This window comes from Ambystoma mexicanum, chromosome 6q (genome assembly GCF_040938575.1).
Source record: "Ambystoma mexicanum isolate Mex_15411 chromosome 6q, UKY_AmexF1_1, whole genome shotgun sequence".
Taxonomy (NCBI): Eukaryota; Metazoa; Chordata; class Amphibia; order Caudata; family Ambystomatidae; genus Ambystoma; species Ambystoma mexicanum.
In genome coordinates, this window is record NC_090937.1 from 716,542,976 (window position 1) to 716,558,128 (window position 15,153).

Below are 15,153 nucleotides of genomic sequence, written 5' to 3' on the forward strand. Positions count from 1 at the left end.
GCGAGTGATAATCTCTGGGCACGGGGCCCCATTGCCATGCTGCCTGGACGCAGCTATGTTTTCCCACCTAACCAGAGGAGAGAGATGAGCTCCGCAGGTCACGGCATTGTAGTGGCTGCGGGAGTGAAGGAAGCGCGGGGTCTTTGTTCCTCAAATCCTCATCATTCCAGGACGAGGGGAACAATGCCGCCCTCCCAGCTGCGGCCTTCAAGAGGGAGGACCCCCAGGGCTGAGCCCTCGGAGGCACACTGTTGCTTGCCTCTGCCCTGCGTCGGCCTCGGCGTCCACGCACAGGGGCTTGAAGTGAGCAAGGGGAGTGGAAGCGATTCGAATCGGATTAAAGATGGTGCGCGGCAGCGGCGCAGAGAAGGCCCCTGTAGGTATTTCGGCAGCTGTGGCTTTTCCCATTAGAGGAGAGAGTGGTGCCACCTTTATTAAAAGATGTTTGTCTGCGGGTTGGCGGGAGCAGTCCTTGCAAATGCATTTTGGGAGCAGCAGGTTGGAAGACTATGGCCCGGAAGGTAAGTGCGAGAACATGTGGGGCTTGCGACCTTTGACCCCAGTGGCAACTTCGACAGGTTCCACAAGCTGTTTTCGGGGATGGCGTGAATGCTTATATTAATGGCTGTACTTACATGGCTTACAATGGCACTGCCAGGTGTCTGTGCGCATTACCATCATTTGGCAAATGAAGTAGTATTGGCCAGAAGCCTTGCTTCTCAAGTTAATGACTATAAAGGGATGGAAAGCTGATGCCGTCTGCTTGTGAGGCTGTCCTCTGCAGGTTACACACATGCTTCTGCAGTGATGCATTAGCCCACTGAGCTATCTCGCTCAGTCTATTATGTCTTTGTATACCGAGTACTTTCCTGTCCCACAGGGACCAACATGCTTCTACAGTTGATGCATTAGCCCACTGAGTTATCTTGCTCAGTCTGTTATGTCTTTGTATACCGGGCACTTTCCTGTCCCACAGGGACCTACATGCTTCTACAGTGGATGCATTAGCCCACTGAGCTATCTTGCTCACTCTGTTATGTCTTTGTATACCGGGCACTTTCCTGTCCCACAGGGACCTACATGCTTCTACAGTGGATGCATTAGCCCACTGAGCTATCTTGCTCAGTCTATTGTGTCTTTGTATACCAAGTACTTTCCTGACCTACAGGGACCTACATGCTTCTAAAGTTGATGCATTAGCCCACTGAGCTATCTCGCTCAGTCTACTGTGTCTTTGTATACTGAGTACTTTCATGTCCCACAGGGACCTATTTGGATAGTATTTCGCATACTTGTTGTAAAATGTCAGTGTTATCATAAAACTGGTCCTTTATAGCTTGAGCTCCAGGGCATGTATATACTTACTCATGAGAAGATTACCAAAAACAGTGGTGCTCATTGTATCCAGCTGGCAACAACGAAAGTCTGAGCCAGAAACCTGTGATCAGAACCTCTGATGGGCAGCTGTTGCACACTTTCACACAGTGGGCACCTCGTGTAAGCTCTGCCCACCATAGCATGCTCCTACATGTGTACCACAGTAAGCAGACCTGCCCTCAGCTGGTGCCCCAGAGATATCAGCAGTCAGGCAAACTATGGGTTTCTGGAACTGCCGGAGCTTCCTCTGAGGCGAGCCCTGCACATTTTATAGTGCCAATTTCATCAGGCAACGCCATTCAAAACCACCTACTCATTGTCATCTCTCCCACTGTGAGGTCGAGTGGCGGCCACAGAGAAAGTTCATTTAGATCAGTGGTCTTCACACTTGTTCCTACCGAGCCCGCGCCCCCCCCCCACCTAGTGGGCCCAAAGCCAGGAGTGGACTGGGAACTAAAAGAGGCCCTGGAAATAATGACTGGGGACCAAAAGAGGCCCTGGAAATAATGTCCAAAGTGGCCCCATATGACACATTTTCAGCAAACCCAATGCTTTTCCTATGAGAAAATTTAGAAATCACCACACAAAAGAGGCCCAGGGTGCAAAGGCCCACCGGGAAATCTCCAGATTTCCTATAGGCAATCCACCCCTGCCCAAAGCATGCCAGGGGGGCTTCATCTTTCAAATATAAGTAGATTTTCTACTGCTATTTTTTTAAATAATAAAAACAGTCATCCTAATCCTTTTTTATACCGTCTCCCCACCCGCCAGACATCCTTGGGCCGCCCCAGGCGGACCAGCCCCCCTCAAGACCACTGATTTAGATGGTAGAGACGACCTTAAAGCCCCCTCCCCCCAGATAGCATGGGGGCTGTTGCCCGAACATGAGATGGGCGGGCGTGAATATGACCAAGTGCTGTTGCTTTCTTCCTGACAAGACAGTTTTTAATTTAAGGTGTAAATCTGTCAGGGGTCGTGTTCCTGTACAGCTGACAGTGTTGTTTTTCCGCGATCTGCATAGGTCGTGGCGAGTGAAAATTCTATATACGCTTATGTGACTACCGTCTGTTAGAGGAATATTCTGGAGAGGACGGGATTCCCGTCGATAAGAGGCCCCTGCCTCTCCAGGGATGGAAGGGCGAGTTCGTGTAACAGCAGCGATGCTCGGAGCCGCCGGGACAGGGAGAATGAGCGAGTGCGGGGCCGCCTGGGAGAGCGCCGTTACTAAGCGTTCCAAGGAAAAGAGCATAGCCCAGTTACAGCTGTGCATTATAAAAGGGCATAGGTTGGGCACCTCCCAAGCCCCGCCATCGACAGAAGAACACCAACAAGCAGTCTGTCGCAGTTAGCTCTCTGCTCCTACCCTATAGTTCCAGTTCCTTCTCCCTTTCTCACAATTTCAATTTGTTTTGCCCCTCCTCACCACCAACTCCACCCTATCTTGTATGTACGTTTTCGGGCCACTGCTTATCTCTAAGCAAAGGCGCCCGACCCCCGCGCTCTTGTCCCGGCGCCCCCACCGCCTCACACTTCTGTCATGCTCGGCCGACAGTCTTCCCATCCTCGTCCATTTTAATTTGGTAATAAAGGCAGAAACATAATAGCTGATGCGAACAATGCCATGGGACAATACCTTGGGAGCAAGGGAACAATAATGCATTTCTGTGTCCTACCAGGATAGGAGTTGGGGGGGGGGGCTTTGAGCTCCCATGATAGGGACAGGGATCCAGAAACCCATGCCAGAATCACCCCCAACCACCGGGCTCCGGGGGTGTCCTAATATATGCAGGTCACACACGGGCTATGATTGTCTGTGGTAGTTCATGATGGATTCTGACTGGACGTTTTGTTCCCTTGTGTTGCTGACGCAGTTCTTCCAGTCATGTCCGCCAGTCCTTGTCCTTGGCCGTGCCCGTCCTTCCATTTCTGAAGCCTTTGCTTGCTCTCTTGTGCCTTCTGTGCGGTCAGCGGTGGCATCCCTAGAAATCAGTATGGGGGTGGGGGGTCAAATAGAAGGGGGGGAGATGGTCGGGTCAGTGGCACATCAAATAAGGGTCAACAGGCCAAACTGGTTTAAGTAAAACTATATTTTGCCAAGCTGGTTAAACAAATTTGACATTAAGCATGCTCAGAGTAGATTTAAGAAAATAAAAGTTGTGTATCAAGTTAATATACATCCTGAAATTTAACTCATGTTCAATAGCTGCAAAAATGGCCACAATATAAGTCTAAAGTATAAAAACATGTTCACACTTGCTGTGCCGATACATTGCCATGCTGGCTACAGCAATATGTGCCGGTATCCCCATATAAGAACACACTCTTGTTGGCTTTGTGCATAATACCATTAATGATAATATAAGAAAACATGTCCACGCTTGTTCTGCCAATGTATGGCAGTACCCACCCATGTAAGAGCATACTTCACTTGGCTTTACCATTAAAAATGCCATGCCACAGTAAGACATGGCTAGACTAGCTGCACCAAATTGCCAGTCTTGCCACGTAATGTGACAAATTGACTTATGCCCTGCAGGAGTACAAAGATGAGTAGAGGCTAAAACGGCCACTCAGCGCCCGCACTTCTACAAACCAAGAACCCACACAATCATAAAGGTAAAACAGGCACAGTCAAGAAATATACCTCCTTTGCGCTTTGTGGTACAGTGGGCAGAGGGAAGGCTACACTTTTTAGGTGTGAATGTGGTTCAGTAGCAACCAACACAGTGAAGTATAACTGTCCAAAATAAAGGAATGCCCATTCAAGGTTTTATAAAAAATATATACACTTTAATCAAACACACCACGTTCAATAATAATGAACTAGAAAAACACTACACAAAACCCACCCCTGCAGAAAGAACACAGAATAAGCAAAATAGTAGATGCAGCCCTCTGGGTAATTAATAAGGGGTGAAAGGCAAGCACAAGAAATAATGTTCTTGAATAAGGACATTCACTTGTGAGAAAAAAGGGTTAAAAGTGACCTAAGCAGTCTGTAGGGCCCAAAACGGACCACAGGTGCAGTTAGTAGTCAATAGAACCTTCTTTGCAGTTCTTGGTGGTTCAGGAACACTGACCCAGACTTCCTGGCGCTGTGTAAAAATTGGGAGAGAACAAAAGGCCGCAACGGAGGGTCCAGCTTGTTCAAATGTGTTGAACAGTTCTTGAAACATGCTCCTAGCAGTTCCACAGCAAACAACACTAGGATCCCGGCTGTCTTGGCTCTCAGGGTGCTGTGTGTCCCAATCCAGGGACTCAGGGACAACATGTGTCTTTCTTCTCAGGCACCAAAACACGGAGGAGGATGGCACACAACTGCAGGGGTCTTTCAACACAGTGAGGCCCTCAGTACCACTGTAGCTAATAGAGAGGTTAGGGGGCAGAACTGTTCTGTGCCTTGGAACACCCGCTTTCACCTCACAACTGGAGGATTTTAGAAAGGATTGCCCTCTCAGCAGGGTCCAGTGTAATCTTCTCAAGTGATGAGCCAAATATGATTCAAGATGATTCCAAGAAGTGGTGGGAAACCCCTTCATTTATTGGCAAAAGTCCCCAGGTGACTGGACTAAAGCTAGCCTGCTTTCAGGGTCCAATCCCTGGTCTTGAAATGTGTGGACTTTGCCCTTATGATGTCGCACCCAGAGTGCTTTGCTCCAGAGCAAGTGTAGGGAACAGAAAAGGGAAAGAGAGGCATAGAGAATCAAGAAGGCAGAACCCTCCCAAAACTGTACAGATCCCTCTCTGGCTATCCTAGCTTTGCCCCCTCCCCAACTCAATCAGACCAAAGACCATTAGAAATGCAGCACCCTGGTGTAAGGCATGGCTCTCTGTGAATGGGTGTGCCTGTTGGTTTCTACTCCAAAGTGTGAGCCCTGTGGAGTGGCTGTCCCAGGGAGAAGGGAGTTACCTGCCTCTACAAAGGAACAAAGAGAGGCACCCCACCAGGTTACCTTCCTGCCAGTAGAACAGTGTCCAGCCTGTCTGGGGGAATACACATAGCCCTTCCACAGCTGAACTGGGTCCACAGGGCTGACACATGTGAAATATCAATTTCATGAGCCTGGGATAACTCTGAGAGATGCTGACCACCATACCACAACTCAGGCATGGTTTATATTTACAGTGTTATGTGCCACCAGGACAACATCTTCAGAGTTATGTAATTTTTGGAACAGGGGTGCATATTTTAAATGCACCTCCTGCGCTGTAGAGACTTGGGTGTCACTGCAGCATTCAAGAGGGCACCTCCGACCACTGAACTTGCGCTGTGCCACTGGTAGATGAAGTGCTGTGAATCAGGATACTAATGCAGCAGGGCACAAGTACACACTATGTTTTTGGCATGCAGCTTATGATAGGGGAATCTGATTACCAAATTTGCCTTTCAGAGATGGAATTACCTGCATCATTTTCTTACTGAATGAAAATATAAACAAACCAGAGCTTTAACACCCTAGCCAGATGGCCATTCATCACACATAATAACACTGAGCATCCTTCCTTTATCAAAGATGCCCAACACAAAATGTCTAGCCACAGTTAGAAACAGCTAGATTGGCTACACCAAAATACAAGTCTAGCCACGTAATAAGACCTATCATGCTTGTTTTTATCATTGATGCCCTGTAGAAAAACGCTGTGACTGTCCCCTGTGCTTCCCAGCGCCTCAGACACACGCAATGTTATTATGTGTACATGCAAGGTGCTGGGGGGCCCAGGATGCAGGCATGGTATTTTTTAATATCTATTCTAGATGGCAGTAAAACAATGCCATGCCTACCCAATGGGCCCCCCAGTGCCTCACACAGGGAGCTGATTTTGGCATTTTAAATGCTGTTGTTGCACAATCCCTCCCAACACCCAACAAAATCAGCTCCCCAGCCCAGCACAAATGCTTGCATACACACATTCACACACAGCATGCACTCGCTCACACGCGCACTCATCATCATATACTCACTCGTTACACACTAGACAAGCATACCCATAATTAAATTAACTTACTTATGCCATGATCCTGAAGTTTCCATTTTTATATCACAGCATAAACGGTTCTTTGGGAGAAACGAGAAGAGTGAAGTCTCAACTGTCACATGTTAAAAAAAAAAATTCATTAAGATACTTAATCATAAAGGAGCAACCAAATAAATACAACCAATTGGCTATTTCAGACAGCAAGACTGGTGATCTTGTTGAAACAACTGATTGGTTGGCATGACCACTGTTAGCCATGGTATTTGTCTTAATACTTTATTCACCCTTAGGCATCAAGTGTGCGGGATGCAATTGGTTGTGTTTAGTAAATCAATGTATAAAAATCATCCCATAAACTTAAAATGATCGCAATGTGTGAGTCTGCTTTGTGTGTATCAGACGCTGGTCATGAGACCCCCTCATTACCAAAAAGGTCAACCGATTTCAATGGCATGTGCAATTAAACCATCTTCTTCAGGACCATTATTGTTCTCTGTGATGTTTCAACTTCCAATGTGCCTCAGAGTGAGACAATGTGGGCGAGCAGCTCCATCCCCTGTAGGGAGACAAAAGCAGATATCAAAACCTGGGTATTAATGAACCCATCGTTTTAGTATAAAATGGTTTTGCAGCTGTTGGATCACATTGTTGAAGGAACTTTGAGAATCAATCTATGTCGCATCTAGCGAATATATACTTAGCCACATGTTTGTGTGGCTGTGCGTTTACACTAGTACCCAAGGGAGGGGGGAGAAAAAAGAGGAGGGGGTGAACTCATTCCATGCATAGTGGTGCATAACCAACATTCTCAGAAAGTGGATCGATGTGTGAATCTAATCACTCGCTGTTGTGACTGCGGAGTGCAACATGCTTGCTCAAGTCTGTTATGGTGAAAAAGGAGATAAGTCATGTAAATGTTCCTAACTTGTTTGTAATGAACTCGGTATAGGGACGGGTGCCAACGTGGTGCCCAAAAGAGCAATTCCCAATCTGCTCTATATGAAGTCCGTCCTTCTGCAACAAAGAAACAGACCGGAAGATTTTGAGGAAAGAATTCACTGTTTTATAATGCAAAATGATCGTATAAGGATTAAGGATAAGGAATGCACTGCTATATCATTGTAATCGCTTACCTGATGGGCGTTTTCAGCGGTGCTCTTCAGTGAGCCGCCGTGAGCTCAATCCGCCGGGTAGAACCTGAGTCTTCCTGGCAGACGCGGACTAGACCGGAGTAGTTCCGCGTAGTCACAGGAAGGGGTTGAGGTGTGGTTGGATAGTCAGACCTTGATTGCTTGCTCACATAATGCGGCTGCCATTGTGGAATATTGTAGCTTGCATTACTGGCCACTATGTTACGAAAAAATAACCGTTTCATTTTGTGAAACCGTAATGTTCTGTAATGTTCGGCTGGCAATGATGCAAAAAAATTCTAAAAATGTGTGGGGGATGGACCAAAATTTCTGTGAGTGATGTGTCCGTATTGATCCCAAAGGGTATTATCTGAAGCACTGGTAGCTGTGCAGCGTGACTTGCTGACCAGAGAATGGAATGTCTTGTTGGTACTGGTCATTACTTAGGTCAATTATCTCTCCATGTGGCTGGGTACAGAATTCAATCTGGGGTTGTGCACTACATGGAATGCACCTATGACATAGCCAAGTGGTGGGGCTGCACTAGGACTATTTGGATGAAGCAGCCTGTAGGTTTAATGATGTTGGTGATTATATCTGTAACCTTTGCATGTTTTTTGTGTAGAGAGGGGGTGTCTGAGTGGTAACGATTAGTTAAGTATCAAAGGGCATCATGTATGCAAAGTGGATATACTCTGGATTATATCAGGAAACCAGAACAATGTGTGATTGTAATAAATCCCAATAGTTGTTGATGGTGAGAAGGGGATACTGCTGGGTGTATCAGTGTCCCTAGATGGACCTGTCTCGGAAAAGGTGATCCTTAAGGGATAATCAGCATTTTGCTGTGTGGTGCATCACTTAGCATGCCATCACTACCAGCTGTTGCCACTGTATGCGTTCATTGAGTCCTTGTTGGCATGTGTTCAGGCGGAAAATTCACATCTGCTCTCGCCTGAACAAGATGTCATGAAAATTGCCTCTTCGTAGGGGAGGTTTAATTTTCTCTATGATGGTCCATTTAAAATCTTCTGCAGTGTGGCCTTCAGCCAAAAAATGTGGCACCAGAAGTTCTGACAATTTGCCTGTTCTGATGCATAAATTATGTTCAATCATGCGCTTCCTGACTTCCCCTACGGTCATCCCTATATGTTTCAGATGGCAAGGACAGGTTATCATATAGACTACCCATCTGGTATTGCAATTTGTGAAGTGCTGCTTTTGCACCCATGGGGTGTGCCATCCAATGTCTATTGTTGTGCTTCTTTTGGTCTGAGCGCACATTGAGCATCGGTAGGTAGATTTGTGGCCGGTCGGTAGATTCGTAATGTAGGCTGAGTCAAGTGAGAGGGAGGATCAGATGGAGGTAAGGTCTTGACCAATTCATCTCTGACGTTCTGTCTCCTTTTAATGGTGGACCGAGGTGCTGGTAAGGAGCATTGTCCCATGTTGAGAATGGGCCACAGCTTGTTGATTTCTTTCTTCATTTTGTTAAGTGTGGACAAATAGCTAAATACAGCAGTTAACCCAGTGCTGTCATCTGATTTTGTCTGTTGCTCAAGAGTGATTGCTCAGGGAATATTCCTGGCTCTTTTGTATGTTTGGTTTATGATCCTAGATGGATATCCACGTTGGATAAGCTGTGCCTGGAGTGTTTGGCATGAGTTGTATAGTCAGTAGTCTTGGTGCACAACCTCCGATATCTAAGGAACTGCCCAAAGGTCAAGTTGTCTTTGAGGGCCTGTGGGTGGTAGCTAGAATAACACAGAAGTGAGTTTCTGTCCATCATCTTTTTTTTACACCTTGGCTATCAGCCCACCATTGGCTGCTGATATTGCTAAGTCTAGGAAATGTGTATCTTTTTTGTCCATTTCCAAAGTGAATTTGAGATTAGGATTTTGGTTATTGAGCCACAAATGGAAGGCAATTAGTTGGCCCTTGGTGCCTCTGAATATCACAAAAATGTTGTTGATGTACCAACGCCAGATTAGCCAATTCGCACGAAAAGGATTGGCATTTGGGAAAATGTGACTATATTCAAAATGGTCAACATACAAATTGTCCAGGCTTGGAGCAAAGGTGGCTCCCATGGCCGTGCCTGAGACTTGCTGATAGTAGATGTGATTGAACAGGAAAACATTTCTGGTAAGGGCGATCTCAGCCAAGTTGGCTATGAGCCGGATGGTACTCCGTGGAGGTCGATCCCAGATTCAAACAATTGACGCAACATGGACAACGTCTCTTGTTGAGGAATTTTCGTATATAATGACTCTATATCAATGGTCACCAGCCAGTTCTCATCCGGGTTGAATTCCAGAGAGTCGAGTAGAATGAGCACTGTGGTAGAATCCTTGATGAAGGATTGCATCTTTGGGATTTCGCCTTTGATAAAGTAATCCACGTACTGCGACAGTGGTTCCAGAATGGAATTGATTGCTGAAACTATTGGGCGGCCAGGAGGCGGAAACAGGCCTTTATGGATTTATGGCAGGGCATACATTGCTGGTAAATGGGGATGTGTTGGTATAAGGAAGACAGCCACTCTGAGGCTTATATAACCTTCTGCCTCAGCTTTCTCAATTATCAGAGAGATAAGTGCCTGTAAATTGGCCATAGGGTCAGTGGGCAGGATCTGATAGCTGGTATCATCACAGAGAAGTGCTTCTACCATCTTGACATAGTCATTGGTGTCCTGAATTACATTGGCCACACCCTTGTATGCTGGTTTGATGGTGATGTCAGTGTTATTAGCCAGATCTGTAACGGCTGCCAATTGTTTGGTGCAATTGTTATGAATAAATGGGATATTCTTCTCAAGTTCAACAATCTTTTTAAGCAGTTCCTGCTCAAATGTAGTTGATTCTGCTGAATAGGAACAAGTTGGAGGGAAGAAATGAGAGGGTGGGTGAAGTCCTGTGACATCTTGTTGTTCATAGGTCTTGTCCGCAAAGTATTGTTTCAAACGCATCTTCCGCATGAGTTGAGTGCATTCGACTCTAGTTTGAAAGGGCTCATATTGGGCGGTTAGGGATGAATGATAATCCCTTTCGGAATATTTCTTCTTTGGCTGTTGTCAACATGTGTTTGGAATGGTTTACAATTAAGGAGGGAGGAGTGGTGGTATCATTCCCAACCCCATGCTGTGGGTCACCACCGGTGATTGCTGTTGGTTTTGCCACCGAGTTTGTCTCTGCCCTCTGCCGCGCTGACCTAAAAAAGGAACCGCAAGAGCGTTGTTTGAATTGGATACCGTAAACTGGACCCGCCTACCCTGGTGTATATCACTTCCAGAGCTGTTGCTGGAATTGGTGCTGGAGCCTGACCATGATCTGTTTAGCCCCTTTGTGCATTTTGGAAACGTAGTTGTGCAGCATCACGCCTCGCTTGTCTAGCATCTTTCGTGAAATATTCTTCCGTCACATATGGATATATCTTTACATGTGTGAAAGCATGTAGCTCTTTCTTTAACTTGAAGATCTTTTTGTTGAGATTGGTCTCTTTAAATTCTTAAGAGACGCCTCGAGGATGGTGAGGTTAGCCGTGTATATCTCAAGAGAGATCTGAAGTTTCCACCCAGCACTCCAGCTTGTGCATAGCACAAACCGGAACCAGGAAGCAAACAGCGCTTCCTGGTTTCAGCACATGCACTCAAGAGCCAGAGCGCTGATGACGAAGTGCCCATTCCTTTTGTATTTCCGGAGGAAGGCAAAGGAGTGCCCACCCTCAAACATACAACAGCCAGCATCTCCAATGGGCCATGCAAGACTGGGGAAGCAAAACGACACTCTGGCTTTGCATGGCCCATTGGACATGTGCGGCCGGTGAACAAAACTGTCAAAGGGAAACAGTGTTTCCCTTTGACTATTTAAGCCAGCCAGGAGCACTCCCTTAGCTGCAAAAAAGCAGCTGAGTAAACGCTCAGTGTTTACACTGGGCTGGCTCCTCTACACCTCCATAATGGGCAAGGGTGCTGGTGGGTTGGTGCCCCCTCGCCTTTTATGGATGAGACGCCACTGGTACCTCCTCCATTAATCTATGCACAGAGTCAGTGTGGCTGGAGATTAAATACTGTTGACTTTGATATCACGTACATGAACTGCACTGTTGGTAATGCAGTGAATTTGACCACCTTCAGGGATCCATAAACAGATGACTTTTTGCAATTTTATTTTATTTGTATTGGTTTATAAAAACGTCATACAAAAAACATTTGATTTACATTAGTGCAAGTTAAAACCTGTCAAAAGAAAATCGATTCAATTTTTCATATCAATGAAATTTGTATCATTACATCATCTAATGTGGAGTACCATTAAAACACCCAAAAAAGCAATAACATCCAACGTCAATGATAAATAGGTAAAAGTAAGAAAAAGAAAAGAAAGGAAAAAAGCAATCAACAATATGTTCATACAGTGTAATCATACAAGAATTAAAATACAACAACAGTCAAGCGATACATTCATACAGGTATGAGAAAGCGCACCACACCTATTGAAAATAATCAATTAATTTCATCTTGATTAAGAAAGTCACTACCGTAATTAAAAGTGGTGTAGGATGACCACTAAAAATCCTATATTAAAAGGAATCCTCATTAACGTAACCTATATCATGGACAAACTTAGAGAAGGTCTGTACTTTTAGGGCCTGCACCGCACAGGATTGAATAAAGAGATGCTCTAGAGATTCTGCATCTTGATGCCATCTGCAATTATTGTCAACACTTAGTTTTCTAATAAACAATATTTCTCGTGGATGCATAAGATTGAATAATAAGTCTAAGCAGTGCTGGAAATGGAAAACATTTATTGGGGAACTGTCACTTCTTACGAGGGGCAGGGTTTTGGGAAGGAAGGGCAGGGCCAAAGGGCGTGGACCCGGCCAGATTGCGCAACACACTATCACTATATAGAAACCAGTCCTGGCGATTTGCATAAAAGCAAAGAGCATTATGGAAACAACATAATGGGCCTCATTATAAGTTTGCCAGTGCGGGAACTACGTTACCGGTAAGCATGCTGGTACCGTAGTCCCCGGACCAGCAAACTACGAGTTGCGCTCACGGGTGCCTTTCTGCCTGCCAGGTCGGACCTGGCGGACAGGAAGGCACCCGCGAACATAGCATGTCGGATGCACCGGCACTGTTATAAACGGTGCCGGTGCATCCAACCCCCCCATTCACATTGAGCCCCATGGGGCTCGAATGAGAATGGGGAGTAATGGATTCCGGCCCCTGGCAATGGGGACATACAAGGTCCGCCAAGGTCGGAATGGCCCTGTACGTCCCCATTGCCAGGGGCTGGAAAAAATGAAACTCACGCAGCAGCCGTGCCTGTGCGACAGTCACGTCTACCGCCAGGGTTGTAATAAGGCCCAATGTCCACAATTTTAAATGTTAAGCATGTCTTAAAGTGATTCATTAAGAAAACCGTTTAAGCAAATAATGGACTCTTGTGTCTTGATTGGTCACACTATTCACCCTAATAAAGAGATGTCAGTAAAATGCAGGACATATATACCAGTTTGAACATCTGCAAAACTGTATGTGAGGCTTCACCAGTTTCTCGGTGTGTGTTCTGCGTGCTGCTCTTAATGAGCAGACTGCTTTCAAGAGAAAGCAGTCTGCTCGATGAGGCACAGAATAAGAATGGGTTGTGCCAGTGGTCAAGTACGAAAAAATAAAGTGGGGGGACTCATCAACAAACGCAATGTGATGTGACATCAACGGAAATTAGCATATCAAGGTGAAATATGCATATTTCATTCAATTGGTTTTGCATAATTACCCAATTTGCACAGGACGAATGCATTTTCCTTTCATATAAATCAACATACACACAAAACAAGAGAGAGAACATTTTCTTCTAATAGTGTTTTTAAAAACTTTAAAAGGTTTGCATGTTTTAAACTCAAGAATACACATTTTTCATCTTTAGTTGTTTGTTATTTTTCATCAGGTTATACAGTGTAGTGGTGAAATGTCTGACCTGTAAACCTGATGACTGCAGTTCGATCCCTGAGGTCGGCTTTATTTCATAAATTCAAAGAGGACATTCAATATTTCTCATTTTAGCTGGGGGGGACTGAGTCCACCCTCTGAAAAAGTGGGTGAATTCCGTCCACCAGTGTCTACCCTCGACTTTAGCCCTGTGTTGTGCAGCGGGAGCAGCCTGCGCTACAACGAGGAGTCTCAGCACGAACGCTGAGTCTTCTGAAACCAGTCTACTCCATGAAGCACAGGATCTGCAAGAGTCATGTCCAGGACCCCTGGGTCTGCAGGACGGAGCAGGGCTCCGGCAAGACATTTTTTGCCGGAGCACTGCTCTGTCTTGTTCTGGCCCATTTTTTGCACTGAGTCTAAGAAAAGTTCTCATGAAGCGGCCATCTAGGCATTTACTTATGTATGGAGGAATACATCTGAGATGCTTATGCTGTAGACCTAGGCCATAGAACAATTTATAAGCGCTCCTAGAATCCCATGTTTTGATCCAGTCACTTTCATAAAGTTTCTTTTTGACTTCCTCTGGATTAGCAACAAGGCACTCTTTGTTTGCATTCAGCGTAGTCAATGTTTTTAAACATTTGCACTTAAAGTTACTTAAACAGCTGAGGTCAGATTTACCTATCTGGGTACATAGCACCTGATATAACTATCTGTTCATCTAACTTAAAGTGTATTTAGTTATTCTATGGGAGTGCAACTAGTCTAACAAAACATGGTGCTGTTTGAAATACTGACTATGAGCAGATGATGTGATCACACATGCGCATTAAAGACCTTTCAATTTGGCCCATGTGAGTCCCGGATTTTAGGCTTCTAAAGGATTACAAACAGGATTACAATCTGATACGTTTAGGCCTGTATTTTATAACTGAAAAGTAAAACTACAGATGCTGTACAAGAATACCACCACAATGAAATAGGAGTAGCATGATTATTTTCCTATAGAGGGAGATAGCTTTCCAGATGGCCATTGCATACATAGATAGCAATTGCAATTCTTTATAAACAAGTTCTATAAAATGTGTTCGGCCAGGGGATGGGTTGGGCTGGTTGCTTGCTTATATTCATAGCGATGGTGGCGGAATTCCTGCCCCAATGTGAAAATCAAAAGTTGCCACTCATGAACTCACAGTTTAATTTCCTAATAACTGCTGTCAGTACAATAGAAGCATTTATTTGTGATTAAGCAGTTTGACAAGGATATGACATCTTTAGAAATATATCCTGTGATAAAACACCAAGGAAGTGGCACACAAATCCCAGTGTATTTGTGTGATAGTCTGACAAAAAAGAGAAACACATTTGAAAGAAAATGAGTGAATGCAAGTTTAAGAAGCATGTTTCAGTTTGAAAATGTCTTTTTTGTTTTTTTTCTATGAGAGTGTAAACTGCGCATTTGGAAAACAGTAGTGTGCCCAGTGATATTAATCGCACATTGATTCCAGTCAGGGGCGCAGAGTACGCGGGTGCTCCGGGGGCCCAGGAACCCGCGGGAAATGCTAATTTAGTGAAAGTCCCTATTCATAGGATTTTTTCTGTTTTACTCTGCTTTTTTATTTGTTTGCTGTTTTTACTATTAAAACGCAGAATATTCCGATTTAAGTTGTGTTATATTTGCTCCCTACACACATAGGAATATGATCGAATTAGATTGGTACTGGG

At 45.1% G+C, this 15,153-nt stretch overlaps 1 protein-coding gene across 1 annotated transcript in view; it reads left to right on the plus strand.

The window, feature by feature from the left end:
• The first annotated feature begins 470 nt into the window (after positions 1-470).
• Positions 471-15,153, plus strand: part of REELD1 (reeler domain containing 1) — a 258,348-nt gene continuing 243,665 nt past the window's right edge. Inside the window, exon 1 of the mRNA XM_069631236.1 lies at positions 471-521. Coding sequence (XP_069487337.1) covers positions 510-521 — 12 coding nt within the window. The 5' untranslated portion in view covers positions 471-509. The remainder of the gene's footprint in view (positions 522-15,153) is intronic.